The 18901-nt window shown below is 46.8% G+C and overlaps 2 protein-coding genes across 3 annotated transcripts in view; both read right to left on the bottom strand.

Moving 5' to 3' along the window:
- Nucleotides 1-943: 943 nt before the first annotated feature.
- pfas (phosphoribosylformylglycinamidine synthase) lies at nt 944-14263 on the bottom strand. The gene is made up of 25 exons (XM_010871888.4): nt 14196-14263; nt 11886-12008; nt 11664-11799; nt 11437-11542; nt 11150-11348; nt 10332-10437; nt 8386-8526; nt 8139-8263; nt 7864-7992; nt 7648-7779; nt 7376-7504; nt 7021-7251; nt 6569-6792; nt 5750-5992; nt 5341-5571; nt 4484-4664; nt 4241-4324; nt 4000-4155; nt 3776-3895; nt 3359-3504; nt 2917-3216; nt 2505-2619; nt 2252-2401; nt 1896-2036; nt 944-1667 (listed from the first exon to the last, which is right to left on the bottom strand). The coding sequence occupies exons 2-25, from the start codon at nt 12004-12006 to the stop codon at nt 1357-1359; spliced, it is 3957 nt and encodes a 1318-aa protein (XP_010870190.2). The 5' UTR covers nt 12007-12008; nt 14196-14263; the 3' UTR covers nt 944-1356.
- Nucleotides 14264-17936: 3673 nt separating this feature from the next.
- Nucleotides 17937-18901, bottom strand: part of LOC105011678 (importin-13) — a 40058-nt gene continuing 39093 nt past the window's right edge. The window contains exons 22-24 of one of the 2 annotated variants that reach the window (XM_010871891.4): nt 18581-18670; nt 18279-18460; nt 17937-18146 (exon numbers count right to left, since the gene is read on the bottom strand). In XM_010871891.4, coding sequence (XP_010870193.1) covers nt 18050-18146; nt 18279-18460; nt 18581-18670 — 369 coding nt within the window. In that variant the 3' untranslated portion in view covers nt 17937-18049. Of the gene's footprint in view, nt 18147-18278; nt 18461-18580; nt 18671-18901 lie in introns of those variants that run through there. The other variant, XR_004576046.1, reaches the window with a different exon arrangement.

Below are 18901 nucleotides of genomic sequence, written 5' to 3'. Positions count from 1 at the left end.
CCCCCTGTTCCTGCAGCTTCTAGCCCGCAGCCTGGGGACCATGGGGGGGCTTGTCTGCCTCTTCTTTCTCCGAGTGGCGCTCTGCTGCGTGGGGGCTATAGTATCTCTCTCCACACCCCCCCTGGAAGGTCCACCCTCCTTCAGTGGTCTCCTGGAGGTCCTGGATGACCTGGTGGTGGTCTTCCTCCTGCTTACCTGTGTTATCAATATCAACCAGCAGATGGCGCCAGAGCAAGGGAACATAGCAGCACATGGAGCAACACAGGGAGTAAGCCTGCTTGGTAACTCATTGTAGCGGCAGACCGGATAGCCAGAAATCATTGTGGATTCACTGAATTAAGAAAATATTTTGATACAGGGTCTAGCAAGAAATCAGCGGCCCATCAGACTCAATGTGACACTTGTGACACATATGGGATGTCTTGACGGTTTACAGCAAATTAAAGCCCAAGACACCTGTCACACCAGGAACCCTGGGGATGCATTGCTAAATGCATGATGATGGAACTTTTTTAGGTGTCGAGCCTTCTTTCTTTAACTACCACTGTAAAAGAAAGCAACACAACTGGGTCCTCTAACATGCTTACTGTTCTCTGAAAATTGGTATGATTTTTTTTTAGGGAAGGTAGCATTTTATGAGGTTTGTAGTCAGATATTGTAAGATATTTTTGTGTCGATTTCTGTCTTGTGCTAGAACGCATAATAATTGAAGCCCTTATTTTGGTGACCACGTCATGATAAACATTTTACCGGAGTTGTTCACAGAGAGCTAGGATCTATTACGAGGATGCAGATTAAAACTTATTGTGTTGTACCACGCTGAACACTAACCTGCTGTTTCTCAGTTGACAGTACTGTGCAATTCAACTGTAAATACATTAACCGTTAAATACCTGTATATTGCTATAAACTATTTATTGTCCTGAAAGTGTGTTTTTCTGTCAATTATTACATCTCCACATTTTATTAGATTACAGGTTGATAGAAAACCACTGTTCCAACAGTTGGCCAATTCATCAGTACATTACAAAACCGCTCATCTACCAATATAACTGGAAAACTGATAGAGGGACAGTCCAACAGTTTTGTGACCTTTGCTATGTTGAAGACAGCTCAAGTGATTTATTTAATACGGTTCCTCTGGAAGGTAAATTATGTTAAAGCAAACCAAGTAAGGCAAAGCACACCACTTTCAAATTTGACTCTTAAAGTCACAAAAATGTTTTGTAAACATTGACATTTAAATTGTGACAGGAATGTTTGACCATTTCAGCAGTGCAACAGTCATCCAAGACCAGTATGGATTTTCACAGTTGGTCCATAGTGTTAGTGGGCAGTTCTGCCTAACCAGCTCGCTCAGGATTGACAACACCAGGCTACGGCATTAGTAAACATGCGAAGCCAGGGAGAGGTGGTGCCCAGGGAGCTCCGGAACTCCGGGGGCGCCCATGGCCACTGCCAGCCCATAGTGCAGCGCTCAGGGTGGGGCATCATGGCCAGGTGGCGCCCATCCCTGGAGCTCAACCCAGCCAGGCCCTCAGGAGACCCATTGGGGTTCTGGGGATACACCTCAGTGGGTGTGCCTGTGTCGTCAAGGTAACGGAGAGGGGCGAGGCCGGAGGAGATGATGCGCTGCCGGGCCTGAGGAGATCGGAACTGTACCAGACCTGGAAAGAGAGGGACGGATACAAGGTTTACAGATAACCCTATAAATAAAGTACTGATTCAGATCTTGGATGATTGTTCAGGTGGTGTCCTAACCACGTCTTAAAACGAGATGGGACCACATCCGTTGACAACGTGACGTTTACTACCAGCCAACATTCCCAATATTTTAAAATCAATGTGGAAAGGTGCCATGGTTGTCTTTGAAGCTCAGAGGGCTAGCATCTCACCTTCCCCGTGAGCCACCCAGACACCCAGGGCAGAGCCATCCATGCCCTGCAGCCAGACCGAAGAAGAGGCTTGGATCCCCACACTGACGAAGCGCGACTCGAACCGGCCTGACTGGTTATGGGTGAGAACTACTCCAGACTCTGCAGAAACAACAACACTGTCAATGGCACCCGGCTTCAAGTTAGGGGGAAATCCATTTATTCATTCCTTTTTTTCAATTACAAAGAAAACCAGTGAGAATATGACCCTAGCTAGTTTTGCTAAAATCGCTTAAGTGGTCCCACTAAAAGAACAGCAGTGGATCAGGTTAATCAAGCTTTGAAAAACGCTAAAACCTTTCCCCCCTTTGTCTCACCTCCTCCCTCCTCTCCCTCTCCGACCCATCCCAGAAGAGCCAGGAGCTGACAACCATTGCAGACGCCCAGACTCAGGGTGTCATCGCGACAACGGAATCGCTCAAACTCTGCCTTCGCCCGGGGGTTGTAGGTCACGGTGGCAGCCCAGCCTATCGGTATACAGCGACACACAATGGAAGTAGTGAGAGAACGTTGAACCCTCTCAGAATTAAAAACAAAAATATGGATGAAAAAAATGGTTTGTGTGTTAACCTTTAGCTGAGCCCAGTACGTCTGCATAGCTGAATCCACCCACAAACACCAGAGCTTTGAAGCGCTCCAGAGTGAGAGAGCCTGAACACAGGTCCTGCATGGTCACATCCCAAACCTAAATATAGACACATCAGAAGGTCAAGCACAGTGAGTCGTATGTGTGTGTGTGTGTGTGTGAGTTGTGCCATCTGTTTTACAACAGTAAAACAAGGAAAATCCTGATTTGAGTGGTCAAATTTAGGGTTAGAATTTGCATTAGGAATAAATTTAAGCAATAAGGGTTATGTTTAGATTAAGTTTATTCTATATTAGTTTGAGGCTATTGGTTTGGAAAGGTCTTTTTTGGGGTAACAAAATTGCCAGTCCGCGCTTTGAAAGTAAAACCAATGTGAGTGTAATTGTGTACAAGTACCTCAAAGCCAGCCATGTAGAGAGAAACAGCCATCTCCCTGTCTCCGTTGCTGCCCTCCTCTCTGACCACAGCCACACGAGGCTGCCCAGCAGCCAAACCTTTCAGAAGAGGGGTCTCTGCGGGGTCAAAGGTGAGTTTAAAGTAGGGCTGCGTGCGCGTGGCTAGCCCTTCCTCTTCTTGCTTCACAGACTGTTCGTTGGCCTGCAGCCGCTCCAGTTGGAAACTGGTGGCTTCCCACAATGCCCGCAGGCTAGGCAGGCGCTCTCTCAGCACTTCCTGTCCGTCCACGTGAACTATGACCTGAGACAAGAGGGTGTGGTCGGCAACAAAACAATGAAACATCCACCACAAAACATACTTTGATATCAAAAGCAGGAGGAGGCCTAATACTTTGAAGGAGGCCCCAGCATACGGACACTTCATAAATCGTGGTTCTCCTCACCTTGGACTCGGGTCCGAAGCCCTGGGTGGTGCCGATGCGGTGACATTGTAGTCCGCTGTGTGTGTACCTCTGACACACCATATCTACATCCTTCTCGCACACCTCCACTACCAAGCCCAACTCCTCACTGAATAACACCTCCAGGACTATCAAATATATTAGAGATGGGGAATGAGGGGGGGGGGGGGGGGGGGGGGGGGGACAAGAGTTTGAGAGATTTGCGACATATCATTTATTGTATAAAGATTATTTTTGCATATTCGGACACATGGATATGTAATCTTCACTCACTCACAGTACTTTTCCACACGTCTGTATTATTGGAATGGGACAACCTAAAGGACTGTAGCTCTGCCGGGACAGGCTCGGAGAGCCCTGGTTTATTTAAAGTCGGTCTGAATTCTCAGCCCTACTGACCTCTTGCTCCCAGAGACGGCAGGTCCACCTCAATCCCGCGATTCCCTGCGAACGCCATCTCCAGCAGACAGGTGATGAGGCCCCCGTCACTGATGTCATGGCCTGCGGTCAGCCGGCGCTCTGTCACCCAGAAAACACACTATATTACACTCCAACAACACCGACACCTCAGTGGGGAGTACCGACAACAGCTGAGAAGTACACCAACACTGTGGGCGACTGACCGCGGACCAGGCTCTGAGTGACGTCGAAGCAGGCGGTCAGTAGCTCTGGGTGGTCGAGGTCAGGCGAGCAGTCACCTAACTGACCGTAACACTGGGCCAGGGCAGAACCGCCAAGCCGGTAGTGGCCGGGACTCACTGGAACCCACAGCAACACACCTGTAGAGGACCAGGAACAGCTTCACAGGTTGACCTGCTTCAGTCCTGTGGTTGCAGTGTGTGTGTTTGTGTGTGTGTGACATACCGTGGCCTTCAGGGTCCTCCAGGTCAGGGGTGACAGTAGCCGTGATGTCAGGACACACAGCATACACAGAGATAACCAGAGCACCTACAGAGAGGGGGCGGAGTTATACACTCAAGCATTCTTCAGGAATCTCAATCCTTGTGTTATTCCCCCCAAGCTGCTCCTTATGCAAATTCCTACTCCAAACCCAATGAGTCAAAGGTTCCACCAGGTTAGTAAAAGGAGAAAACACACACAGATTACCTGGTGCCTTGACAGTCTCTGACCCAACTCTAGCAGCCATGCTCAGGGAGTCCTTCCCTCCGTCAACAGCCACACCCAGTTGACTCATGACATCACACATGGCCTGACACGCCTCCCAGAGACACGCCCCTTCACCAGGGAGTTTCGCCGCCCACATCCAGTTACCACTGCACTTCACATCCTGAGAAAACACAAACAAGTTCCTATCTCTGCCCAAAAATAAATCAAACTTCACTTAACTTAACCTAGCTGTAACACCTGACCATAACCCTAACCTGTAATGCAGGGGTATTTAAATCTGGCCGTCCAAGTCAGTTCCACTCCATTTCTTCATTGCAACCCTCTAATCAGGGACTTATTCAGGCTTAAGACACCAGGTGTGTCCAATTAATGAGGTAGAACAGAAAACCAGGAGCCAGCCCTCGTAGGGTAAGATTTGAATACCCCTGCTATAATGCATCCACCTCACAGTAAGCCAATTCCAACTCTAAACCCAAATGCCAACTCTAACCTAAACCTAACCTTATTCTCCTAAACCAGAAATGGACTTCCTTTTGTGGAACCACAAAAGTTCCTAATTAAGGTAACATATTTGCTGTTTACTATCATTTTGGTACCCAGTTCAGTCTGTAAAACTTGACCACACACACACAGACACAGAGAAGACATCTGCATAGACTGGAGCCTATGTTTGCTGACAGTTTGATTCCTTTCTTTCTGAAGGGGTTTGACTGAGGTCAGTATCATGGCAGCCCTATAATTATATTGTGCTGTGGCCTTTGAAATCCCTGCATACCTTCCATGTTCTGTCAGTACCAGAGCTGAGAGTATCCCCCCCCCCCCCGTTCTATTTTTACCTTTAGGGCTGTGACCTCAGCGAACACCAGATTGGTCAAAGCCTCCCCGATGGACATGCGAGCTCCGGCACCCGGGGAAACCAGCCCTTTGATAGGCTGTTCCCCGATAGCAGTCGCTGCCCCCTTCAGGTCAAATGGAGAAAGAGCGACAACAGCCACATCAGCCAGCGGGGTGTGGAGAGGACCGACGCATTGTTGCTGGGCAACCAGACCCGTTACAGATCGGTCCACCTGGGAAAAGGAATGGAAACGAAAGACAGAGGGACACAGCGAGACAATGACAAAGACATATGGAGAGAGCCAGGCAATTAGAGGAGGGCAGGCAGACCAACAGTGACTAAAGCCATCAACGTAATGTTCTTTTGACAAAGTCAATAAGTGCACAGTTTAAACCACTGGAGACTCGCACCTTGTTAGTGAGGTAGCGTTTGGAGGCAACTGCAGGCAGCCGAAGAACTCGGTCTAGAGCGTCTCGTACTCCCAGGTCAGCAGGCAGAGACAGGGGCTTGAGGTAAGGGGTCATGCGCTCCATGACAAAGTCCTTCTGGGGCATCTTTCCCAGCACCCACTCCAAGTGAAGGTCAACAGGACAACGCCCCCTGTCTGTCTGTTCCCCTCCTGCAACCCCACCCATATCATCAACTAGAACGATCTGGAAACAGAAAGACAATCATCCCCATCAGTCTCTCTCACAGCCCAAATAGGAAAGAAGCAAATGTCAGTTATTATTGATTACCTCCCCTGTCTTCATCTCAGTCTTTACCTTCCCACTCCTCTCCCATCTCAGTCTTTACCTTCCCACTCCTCTCCCATCTCAGTCTTTACCTGCCCACTCCTCTCCCATCTCAGTCTTTACCTGCCCACTCCTCGTCCAGCTCAGTCTTTACCTGCCCACTCCTCGTCCAGCTCAGTCTTTACCTGCCCACTCCTCGTCCAGCTCAGTCTTTACCTGCCCACTCCTCGTCCAGCTCAGTCTTTACCTGCCCACTCCTCGTCCAGCTCAGTCTTTACCTGCCCACTCCTCATCCAGCTCAGTCTTTACCTGCCCACTCCTCGTCCAGCTCAGTCTTTACCTGCCCACTCCTCGTCCAGCTCAGTCTTTACCTGCCCACTCCTCGTCCAGCTCAGTCTTTACCTGCCCACTCCTCGTCCAGCTCAGTCTTTACCTGCCCACTCCTCGTCCAGCTCAGTCTTTACCTGCCCACTCCTCGTAGAGCTCAGTCTTTACCTTGCCGTCTCCTGTGATGTTCCCAACAAAGTCAACGGGGCATTTCTCCCTCTGGCACACCCTCTCCAGGAATGAGCGATCTGATTGGCGGATGAGCATGGCATTGCTCTCCTGGTACTCCGCCCCCCAGAGCTCTAGGACACTGAGGGTGGGGTCTCCGGTCTTGAACCTGCTGCGGTAGATCACAGCTCCTGCTGGCTCACACAGCTCCTTCAGCACATTACCTACAGCATAGCAGTATTAGTTAACACATCTACACCATCCATCAGTAAACTACAACATTTACCTTCAACTATACATTCAATCCATTTTAGTGCAACTCTTCTTCACTATACTGAGCCCACAACACTTGCATTGCAGTGCCACACAAGACCCCAAATATCCCTCGCACTACTAGACAATCCAGTGCAATTGAACAAACTTGAGACCCGCAGGTATGAAAAACACCTTACCATTGCCCCCTGCCCCCTGGTCATGGATGCTGCAGATGGGGTTTCCCTCCGCTCTCTCCAGGCAGGCCCTGAGAGCCCGGTTCATCTTCTGTTCCATCTCAGCATCTCCCCTCTGCACTGCCCCCAGGTCTCTGGCACTGGAGTTATCCCCCTGCACCTGAATAGAGGAGGCAGCCCCACCTCCCACTCCGATTCTGTATACCGGACCGCCTATCTTCACCACCTCCATGCCTGACAGATAAAACATTTCATGACCCTTCAAATAACGTTACAAAGTCAATCAGCTCCGTTGAATCGGAAATGTGAACGCTTCATGAAATGGGATCTCCGCGACAGGTCTGAACGACCGCCTCACCTATCTCTGCCTGCTCCTTCTTCACGTGCGCGTCTTCGATGGAGCCCAGCCCACCGCTGAACATGATTGGCTTGATCCACTCTCGTCTCTCCCCACCAGCCAGTCGCAAGCCAAAGGAGCGCGCAAACCCTGACAGGACGCAAACGCTTGTTGACCTGCTACAGTTCCAACCCAAGAGAAACCTTCGCTATGCCCTGAACTCATCAGTATCAGGGACTCATCGTTGGGTCACGTTGAAAGCAGGGTCCCATTTCAGATGTCTCCAGTGTTACCTGCTAAGACGGGCTCCCCAAACTTGTTGCCGTAGTCAGACGCTCCATCACTGGCTCCAATGGCCACCTGCAGGGGCGGAGCAAAGCTGGCGGGGTACTCCCACCCCTCACTCTCCCATGGTAGTCTGTAACCTGGGGAGTGGAAAGAGGGGTGATGACGTTGTCCTGCCCCTTCCACCCTGCTCACAACAAACTGTTAGGTACAGACAGGCTCACCAGGTATGTGAAGGTTGCCAAAGCAGTAGCCGGCCGTGCCCGCGATGACGTGCCCACCCTGGCCGGCACTTTGCACGTCCCTGATACGACCTCCAGTCCCTGTGGTGGCGCCGCTGAACGGAGCCACACCTGGGGTGGAGAGGAGAGAGAACTTGTTTGAGCGTGGACACTGCGTCTACCAATTCAATGCAGTCAACTAGGCGGGACGTTATTCCTGGTGACCAAGAAGAGGTGTGTCAGCGTAGAGAACACACTCCTGGGCAGTGTGTTCTCACCGGTGGGAAAGTTGTGTGTTTCGGCAGTGAAGATAACATGTCTCTTGGAGTGTCTCGTCTTATAGGAGCTGGCCTGGCGCGGGTCACTGGGGTACACAAACTCCAAGTCCATCCCCTTAATCCCACTATTATAAAACACATACGCACAGTGGGAAATGGGTTTTTTGGAAACAGACATCCAAGTCACTATAGTTGGGTGACAGTTTGATTGCCATGCTTCCATATGGCCCTCGCCCGTCCAGCCCACCTGCTGTTGTCACAGAACTTGATGATGTTGTTCTGGTTGCTATGAAGCTGGGTGTCCATGATTAAGCTGAACAGACTCTCCTTCTGCTCCTGTCCGTCGATTACCATACGTCCCCGGAAAAACCAATGACGGCTGTGCTCGCTAAGTAGGGACGGGATAAAGAGGAGGGTCACATTAGGGCTAGGCGATATTGACAAAAATGTATATCACAATATTTTTTCACAGCGCATGCTTTGTCTCGAATGAACAGGGTTGGATTTTCCTCCAGGATACAGAACTTTCCCACATCCCAGCACAAATAGTCTTCCAGAGCATACCTGGAAGAATTACATGAGATAATGCATTTGTGTTTGATGATCAGGGGTTCACCTGGCTCAAAATTAGGCAAAGGTGGTACCCCAACCCCCCCTACCCAGGCTCTACCAGACACCCCTCTGTGATATACTTTATATTATATCTGACAACTATTATAATGTTAAATCTGCCCTGTTGTCCATGTCCACTTGATCAGCAAATGCACACAACAATGTCCTCTCTAATAGCAACCAAAATACAAGCAATATATCAACAAAAAAGGAAAATGTCAATATAACAATATTATTGTTGTCTATTGTCATTGTTCTGCTATGTTCTTGTTTATTTGACTTGCACAAAACATGCAACAGGGCAGTATATATTACAGCCTTGTCGCATTGTTTCCCCCCCCATCCTCGCCTTGACGCCACATAGTGTATCTCCCTCTCTCGACTGACCCGTCGAGGCATGGACTCCACTAGACCTCTGAAGGTGTGCTGTGGTATCTGGCACCAAGGTGTTAGCAGCAGAGTCCTGTAAGTTGTGAGGTGGGGCAGCCATGGATCAGACTTGTTTGTCCAGCACATCCCACAAATGCTTGATTGGATTGAGATCTGGAGAATTTGGAAGCCAAGTCAAGACCTCCAACTTGTTGTGTTCCTCAAACCATTCCTGAACTATTTTCTCTTTGTGGCAGGGTGCATTATCCTGCTGAAAGAGGCCAATGCCATCAGGGAATACCGTTGTCATGAAAGGGTGCACATGGTCTGCAACAATGCTCAGGTCAGTTGTACGTATCAAAGTAACATCCACATAAATTGCAGGACCCAAGGTTTCCAGGCAGAACATTGCCCAAAGCATCACACTGGCCTCCTTCCTATAGTGCATCCTGGTGCCATGTGTTCTCCAGGTATGCGACGCACACGCACCCAGCCATCCACGTGATGTAAGAGGAAGTCAGGGGACAGCATGGGTACCCTGACTGGTCTGCAGCTATGCAGCCCCATACGCAAAAAACTCAGATGCACTGTGTGTTCTGACATCTTTCTATCAGTAGCAGCATTACCTTTTTAAGCAATTTTAGCTACAGAAGCTTGTCTCTTGGATCAGAACACACGGGCCAGCCGTCACTCCCCACATGCATCAATGGGCCCATGACCCTGTTGCCAGTTCACCGCTTTTCCTTCTTTGGACCACTTTTGATAGGTACTGACCACAGCAGACCAGGAACACACAGCAGACCAGGAAGGGCCGCAGTTTTGGAGATGCTCTGACCCAGTCGTCTAGCCATCACAATTTGGCCCTTGTCAAAGTCACTCAGATCCTTATGCTTGCCCATTTTTCCTGTTTCTAACACATCAACATTGAGGACAGAATGTTCACTTGCTGCCTAATATATCCCACCCACTGACAGGTGCCATGATAACAAGATTATCAGTGTTATTCACTTCACCTGTCAGTGGTCATAATGTAATGGGGGGGGGGGGACCCACCCCTCCCATGGTAGTCTGTAACCTGGGGAGTGGAAAAAGGGGTGATGACGGTGTCCTGCCCCTTCCACCCTGCTCACAACAAACTGTTAGGTACAGACAGGCTCACCAGGTATGTGAAGGCACGCACACACACACACACACACACACACACACACACACCTGTTGGACTGGGCCAGGTCAAAACACTCCACGCTGGTTGGATTCCTCTTCACTCTCTGGAACATGGATGTGTAGTAGTCCAAATCCCATGAGTCAAAGGCCAGACCTACAAACACACACATACACACATTTCTTTAGGTGCAGGGACCAGACAACAAATAAACATTAAATCAGGGAATTGCAGAAAATTAGCCACTAACTAGCTAACAGCAGTCAAGGAAAAGCTCCATACAATCACTAAACACTTAATGCTTCTTAAAGAGAGTAGGGAGATGTACACATAGTAAAAAATATATATACACACGTTACATACACAAGCAGCAAGCTTTAATGTAATCCCCTATGCAGCCTCATTCTAGTCACACGTACGTGCATGCTTAGATTAATCCTACACACACTCTCTCACACTCCCACTCTCTCACACACAGGCAAACACACACGCTAATTAACAACACCGTCATAACCTTGTGACTCCATCTATGTAATGACATTAGACACACAGGAGTCGTGAGAGAGTACTCACTTCCAGGGACGGAGAGAAGAATGAAAGAGGAGAGGGTAAAGAGTCATAGCGGACAGAAGAAATATAGCCACTGTAGCAGGGCTGGAGAAACACACAAAAAGTGCTGGAGAATAGAACATGAAAGAGGGGTTCAATCATTTCTCACAGTAAGAAAAAGGTGGAGACTGGCGTTTCATATTTCTATTGCTTTGTTATTATTAGCATTTTATCAGACTAATATTAAGAGAAACTGTGAAGCTGAAGGGAAAGACAGTAGCACTTGAGTAATTGTGTGCGTGCAAGTGTCTCTCCAAACCTAGTTCATCATTAGCCATCTCCAGGGCCGCTCTTCCTTTCCCCAGGACGTCCACCTCGTACACCTCCTGTGGTTTGGTTCCCACACTGAAAGAGGAGATGGGTTCTGCGTACACACACTCGGTCATGCTGTCATAGAGAGACGCGACCAGTTTGTCCATCTTAACGTCCGGCAACAGCTCACTCTGTCCATTCTTGGGCTGTAGAAGAGAGGGGGGGGGGATAGTTGAGATGGCCGATATGGCAGCCTGGGGAACATAACTTCCATAAGGCTGTGCGTTTCTGTACCTGTATCAGCAGTCGTCTGGACAGCTCTACCCTGGTGACGTTGCTCAACCCAGTACTCTGACAGATGGATACTGCGTTTGTGGACCAAGCAGTGGAGAAGTTCAACCTACAGTACACGGGGCAGCACCGATGTCTATAAACAACAGACTGGAACACTTCACCTTCGGATGGATACGGCCCTTTTGAAACGACACATGTCGATGTATTTTACACCCGTTTGTGTGTACCTGGGTCCGATCTCCACCAGTCTTCCTCTCTCCGCACCTGTGAGGAAGGGTTTGTCGGAGAGCTCCCCTGTCCCCAGAGGGGGGCGGAACAGCCACAGCAACACGTCCCTCTGCTCTGCACTCAGAGTCTCAGCACCTAGGCAGGGGGGAGTGCGAGAGACGGGTCTCAGTCCTGAACCAGCGCGAGCACACCGTTTGATGCGTACACACAGAAAGGCTCACCAGTCAGCTCCACGTTGTAGCAGAACTCGCTGGTGATGGACAACTGTGGGTGGAGCTGGGCAGCGGTCTGCGCGGCACGCCCCTTCTCAACCTCCTTGCTGTAAAACCTCACAACTGCCATGACTAGAGAGACAGAAAGAATAACGCGGATTTGCAAAAACTCGTTTTATAACCCGTTTTCAGAAAGAGTTCTGCCTTTCAAAACCTGTCAAAATAGGGTTTAAACTAGATATGGGACGATTTTAGCACTAATCGCGATGGAATATACTTACGATTATGAAATTGTGGAGAAATTCCATAATCGGGATAATCCTCACAAGTGACTTGAAAAGGTTCTGCCAGTCATTGAAGTTTCCCTGACTGCTTGTTTTATCCCAATCTCACATTGTACTACGCCACTAAACATCCTCTGCAGTGTATGGTCAATGAACCCGAATGGCTCTGCTAGCTTAAATAGGAGAACAAACCAATGATATCCTAGAAGACATGCAGCTGCAAATTGTAGAAAATAAGAATAGGATATACATTATACACACCTCTTTCGATATTCTAAATATAATTTTGTTTATATTGTAGGCTAATTGTTAACACTTTCCTACTGAAAGTGACAGAAGACGACAAATAGAATATAATTTGCACAGGCCAAAATAACATTGACTATCTACATGATCTGCACAATACATGATGCACACAACATAACCGGGAGCTGTTATAATGAATTCTAAGGATATTACGAAGAATCGACAACAAATAAGCCTATCGTTAGCTAATAAGGCACATAAAACAGGTGTGGAAGTTTATGCAGCCACAGGTCAGTACTGGTAAGAAGTTAAATCTATTCTCACCTCTGATCCGCAGACAAGTGACTTGAAAAAGCTCTAGCCAGTCACCGAAGTGTTCCTGACTACTTGTTTTATTTGAAATGCATCTCTTTATTACATTCAACTTTGTCATTGAACAAGTACAGTACAATGATAATCAGGATAATTTTGGCCAGGATAATCGTGGCATGAAATTCTCATATCGTCCCACCCCTACTTTCACACACAAAGTAAATTGAACTAACATGAACTCTTAACAGTGAACAACCAATGAATGTATCCATGACCATCTAAAATGACTGAAGAGCTGACTCCAGACCCATGTTGACCTTTGACTTGATTAAGCCATTTTAGTAGTCAGCTGTTTGTTTCTGATAATGCAGACCATCCATCAGCTAAACCTTAGAGAAATGGTCTGAAGAAACATTGGTGAGGGACCTGTCAAACTTCTAGGAAATCATTGCAGGTTTCTACAAACAGCACTTGGGAGTTATCAATGAACAGGCCACAATTGTGACCCTGTATACAGGTTACCTTTGCACAGAAGACGGCTCCCACACCCTCACCAAGGAATCTTGCTCAAGTCAAAGAAAAGCTAGCGTAGTTGTTTTATAACTGGCACAACAATTATTAGATTAAAAACTAGACAGAAATACAGGATAAGATGACATGATCACCAGTGTTGATATGGATCACGAGGCCAATTCCCTTAAAGTGACTACAGAAACACACCAGTCAGAACTGGGGTTAACGTTATTTGCTGTTGCATCACAAGGCAGACAACACGCACATTGGCACTATCGATCAGGAGTATTTCGTTAACTAAATTCCACCTCAAAAGAATGCTTTGTTCGCTATCATTAACTAGCTTTCGCAAAGTGTGACTGTCCACATTCTTTTCCACCAGAATAAAATGGTGGAAAGCTTAGCTTGTTCACAATGCAGTATACCCTTACTTAATATTATTTCGCATGTGTTCTTATCCTGAGCGACTATAATCAGTTCATCCTTCCTAGCTTCTGCTCGTATATTCATTTAAGATATACAAGCCCACCACTGAGCCTTTTTACCAAAGCAGAGGCGGGATAGTTTTGTTTATGTTCTGAATAAGTTTTTATGGCGTTTATTGCGAGGTCAGCAATTTACGTAATTAGGTTGATTGCCAAAACCAAGCCACTACAAGCCCAAGCAACCTCGATTGCCAAAACCAAGCCACTACAAGCACAAGCAACCTCGAACTTGTATATTATGATCTAAGACAAAAACAAAAGTTGCCTGTAAAACGGAAATAAAACCGATCGTGCTCTAACAAACATGGATTATCTGCATCAAACATCGAAATCTGCTACTGTATAAGCTTCAGCTGGTTAGCATAGCGAGATGTCAACAAGTCATTAACATTCAGATTTTAAGCTGGATACCTAACAGAATATGATAAAAAAATTTCGCGGGAAAAAAAAAGAGAAAATATTTTCAGACGACTACTTACCTTCCCGACAGAACAGTATACTTCTCTTCTGAACTCCCCAGAACAAGACCCACGTGTGTTGAACTGAAGTCGCACAAAACTGCGCATGCGTAGAGTTGTCAGATTTTAAGGTCTCTGCCTTTTTTAAAACCTTCACATCGAGGTATACAGGTGCTGGTCATATAATTAGAATATCATCAAAAAGTTGATTTATGTCAGTAATTCCATATTATAATTCTTGTATATTATATTCATTTATTCACAGACTGATTTTTTTCAAATGTTTATTTCTTTTGTGATGATTATAACTGACAACTAATTAAACCCCCAAATTCAATATCTCAGAAAATTTGAATATTACTTAAGAGCAATACAAAAAAAATATTTTTAGAAATGTTGGCCAACTGAAAAGTATGAACATGAAAAGTATGAGCATGTACAGCACTCAATACTTAGTTGGGGCTCCTTTTGCCTGAATTACTGCAGCAATGTGGCGTGGCATGGAGGCGACCAGTCTGTGGCACTGCTCAGGTGTTATGAGAGCCCAGGTTGCTCTGATAGTGGCCTTCAGCTCTACTGCATTGTTGGGTCTGGCGTATCGCATCTTCCTCTTCACAATACCCCATAGATTTTCTATAGGGTTAAGGTCAGGTGAGTTTGCTGGACAATTAAGAACAGGGATACCATGGTCCTTAAACCAGGTACTGGTAGCTTTGGCACTGTGTGCAGGTGCCAAGTCCTGTTGGAAAATGAAATCTTCATCTCCATAAAGTTGGTCAGCAGCAGGAAGCATGAAGTGCTCTAAAACTTCCTGGTAGACGGCTGCGTTGATCTTGGACCTCAGAAAACACAGTGGACCAACACCAGCAGATGACATGGCACCCCAAACCATCACTGACTGTGGAAACTTTACACTGGACTTCAAGCAACATGGATTCTGTGCCTCTCCTCTCTTCCTCCAGACTCAGGGACCTTGATTTCAAAAGGAAATGCAAAATTTACTTTCATCAGAGAGCATAACTTTGGACCACTCAACAGCAGTCCAGTCCTTTTTGTCTTTAGCCCAGGCGAGACGCTTCTGACGCTGTGTCTTGTTCAAAAGTGGCTTGACACAAGGAATGCGACAGCTGAAACCCATGTCTTGCATATGTCTGTGCGTGGTGGTTCTTGAAGCACTGACTCCAGCTGCAGTCCACTCTTTGTGAATCTCCCCCACATTTTTGAATGGGTTTTGTTTCACGATCCTCTCCAGGGTGCGGTTATCCCTATTGCTTGTACACTTTTTTCTACCACATCTTTTCCTTCCCTTCCCCACTCTATTAATGTGCTTGGACACAGAGCTCTGTGAACAGCCAGCCTCTTTAGCAATGACCTTTTGTGTCTTGCCCTCCTTGTGCAAGGTGTCAATGGTCGTCTTTTGGACAGCTGTCAAGTCAAAGTCTTCCCCATGATTGTGTAGCCTACAGAACTAGACTGAGAGACCATTTAAAAGGCCTTTGCAGGTGTTTTGAGTTAATTAGCTGATTAGAGTGTTGCACCAGGTGTTTTCAATATTGAACCTTTTCACAATTAACTTTTCTGAGATACTGAATTTGGGGTTTTCATTATTTGTGAGTTTTAATCATCAAAATGAAAAGAAATGAACACTTGAAATATATCAGTCTGTGTGGAATAAATGTACACATTATACAAGTTTCACTTTTTGAATGGAATTACTGAAATAAATCAACCTTTTGATAATATTCTAATTATATGACCAGCACATGTATAAAGTCAAGATAAAATCAATTTGGTTGTATTCTATGTCTAAATGAAGCAGGAAACAAACATTCCATTCTTCACTTTGGGAAATAATAGCTAAGGCAATGAAGATGAATAAATATACAGTTTGATGCCATTTTAATGTTGTAGTTTCCACACCCATACATTAAATGGACAGAATCACACAGACACATGAAGTGCCATCTTAGATATATTTAATAAATTAAAACAAGGTACAAAAAAGAAACAATGTACATTTCATCCTTCCCCTCCTCACCCACTTCCTCCCTCCTCTCTGTTCACAGTCCTATGATAAAGTCACCCCATCATAGATCTAGGGTAGTTTTGCATCTTCAGTCGGTAAAGGAGGCATTTAGATCCATGGAGGGCCAACTTCTACCCAGAGAGTATTCTCCCAAACTCATTACAGTATTTCGTAGTCTCCAAACCCCACCCCACAAAAACACATGCTACATGTCTGCAGGCTCCTAGACAGACACAAAGCAGGATGGGACAAAGGTGATGTCATAAGGAACCACAAAGTACACATGGGAGACCAACTACTCCAATGTGTACTTCCATCCAAAATAGTACACAATCAATCGCTTGGAGGAGTTCCAATCCATCTGGTTTCTAGTGCAAACATATAGTACTTCCTGAACTATCTTTATGACATCACTGACCACGCCCCCCTTCTTAGTTCTAGGCAGGCACCCGTGTGGGTGATAGGACTACGGTTGCTTGTTGACAAGCATCGTTTAAGAGCAGTACGGTGTGCAGATCTACTGGTTTATAGATAATACAGATACGTTTATCTAGTCATCAGTTAGGACTAGTCAGTCCATCCAGGCAATGTGGAGGTAAGAGGACAGTTGCGAGTGAAGAACATTGGAGAACTCGTCACAGGGAGGACCAACAGTTGCTAATTAAAGGAAGGGATTCAGGTTTAAAGAAGGCCGGGGATTGAGGGCCTGTGGGTTTGGTAGGTAAAAGTGATGTTGGTCCAATATAAGTGCACTGAAGTATCGGGGGAGGCAGACATTTCCAAGCACACATGCACACACACACATGCGTCCATGCGCACACACATCCGAGTGTTCAGTAACGTGACTGTTAATACGCACAACATGATTAATAGATTTGCACGATTTCAGTGACTATACAGCCCACAGGTAGGACAATGCACCCCCAACTCCCCCGTCTGTACCCTCCCCAACACTCAGCATCTCTCCCAACTGTCTCGCTCTCTCCTCGGTGAAGAACATTCTAGGGTTCCTAAGGAAACTACAGCTCCATGACCGTGCATGTATCTGTATGTGTGTGAGGCAGTATATACTATGTGGATGTGTGTGGCACCTGGCAGGAGAGCAGACAATATAATCTCCTGCTTTAGTCTCCAAGTCACTCCTACGAAGGCAAATATCAAAATCCAACAAGACTGGTTCACATGACGTTCCACGACAAGTTTGGCAAACTCACAAGCACTTGGGGGAGGGGTGGGGGGTTGGGGGATGCGTGAGTCAGCGTTGTATGATACACGGTACGCTGTAGAATATTATATATCTCAGTCCCCAGACTCATGTCCCGTCCTTGGTCCCCTTTGTCTTCCTGATTAGCAGCAGCAGAACCGGCACCCCCTGCGTTTTGTTAAATAGGTGTGTGTGTGTGTGTGTGTGTATATATATATATACACACACACCGTATATATATATATATATATTTATGTTTAGATATACATTTTCTTTTCTTTCCGAAGATACAAAGCTAAACTAGCTAGCTACATACGGTAAGTGTACCACTATCGTCTCAGACGCTACACAACCAGCAGGGGAACAGCCTAGGAGCCACGGAAGATCCCACTGGAAAGACACGAGCCAGAGAAAAAGGAAGGAGAGAGAGAAAACAGAAGGAGAAAGTGCAACCTCTGTTAGAGTGCTGTGTGGTGTAAAAAGTGCCATTTGTCAAATGGCGGTCCTTTTTTGGGAGCTCTTTTCTGTTCTAAGGGGGGGGGGGTTACATTTCAACCATCCAATGAAAACTCCAGTGTTAAGGGGCTTATGGGGCTGTTGTACTGCGGCATCCAGCCTGGGAAGAGGTCGTGGCAAGGTCGGGGGTCAGTAATCAGCGGCGTACTCAGTCCCATGAAGCCCTCTGCAGACTAGCGTAAACTCTTTCACTATGTCCTTTACCCTTCGCTTATTCACCCGCTCTCTACAAAGAGAAGGAGAAACAGCGGTAGAGAGAGAAAGAGAGAAAGGAGAGGGCGTCAGGCATTAAATCTAACACCAGCATTAATAAGGTGAGTTTGACTCATTGCTTGTTGCTCGTGTGTGTGTGTGTTACCGAAGGATCTGCTGGGTGAAGGTGTCTTTCTGTTCACTGGTGACCCGGGTGGAGGGAAAGCCCGGCGACTGCAGCACCTCTTTCAGCCACATGGTGAGCAGTGAGAAACAGTGCTTATTCAGACTGAACAGAACCTCAGCGAACTGGTCCATCAGACCACGAGATGAACCTCCACCAATCGCCTTGAGACACAGAGGGTGGAAGTTAAGCTAAAGTCCAAGCATTACCTCTGAGATGATGTGTGATCATACAGGCTAGGACAGCTAACAGGCCTTAGTGAGGATATGAATATCTAGGCTTACCTCTATAACAGCCTGCAGCAGTAGTTTTCCATCTTCCTGTACTACTCTGGCCAATGGGGGCACATCTGAGCAGTGTGGCAACAACTCTGTCTATCGAGCGAGCGCGCGCGCACACACACACACACACACACACACACACACACACACACACACACACACACACACACACACACACACACACACACAGTCACTAAACAGTAACACACAACAATTGTTGTTGGGAGGCCATTTGGAGGCGCTCGTACTTGATGTGAGAGTCCTAAGTGACTGTTAAATAACCAGACTTGCGAAAGACAACTGGTCAGCAGTGAATAAAACTTG

This window comes from Esox lucius, chromosome 8 (assembly GCF_011004845.1).
Source record: "Esox lucius isolate fEsoLuc1 chromosome 8, fEsoLuc1.pri, whole genome shotgun sequence".
Classification (NCBI taxonomy): domain Eukaryota; kingdom Metazoa; phylum Chordata; class Actinopteri; order Esociformes; family Esocidae; genus Esox; species Esox lucius.
Note: the sequence above shows the minus strand (reverse complement) of the source record. Positions and strands in the feature narration are given on the sequence as shown.

Coding starts and splice junctions, on each gene's coding strand:
- pfas (XM_010871888.4), bottom strand. CDS start 12,006: ATGGCAGTTGTGAGGTTTTACAGCAAGGAGGTTGAGAAGGGGCGTGCC. Junction 7,780..7,863: donor TGGCAACCTTCACATACCTG/GTGAGCCTGTCT, acceptor TCCACTCCCCAG/GTTACAGACTACCATGGGAG. Junction 2,620..2,916: donor TCTACATGGCTGGCTTTGAG/GTACTTGTACAC, acceptor GTCTATATTTAG/GTTTGGGATGTGACCATGCA.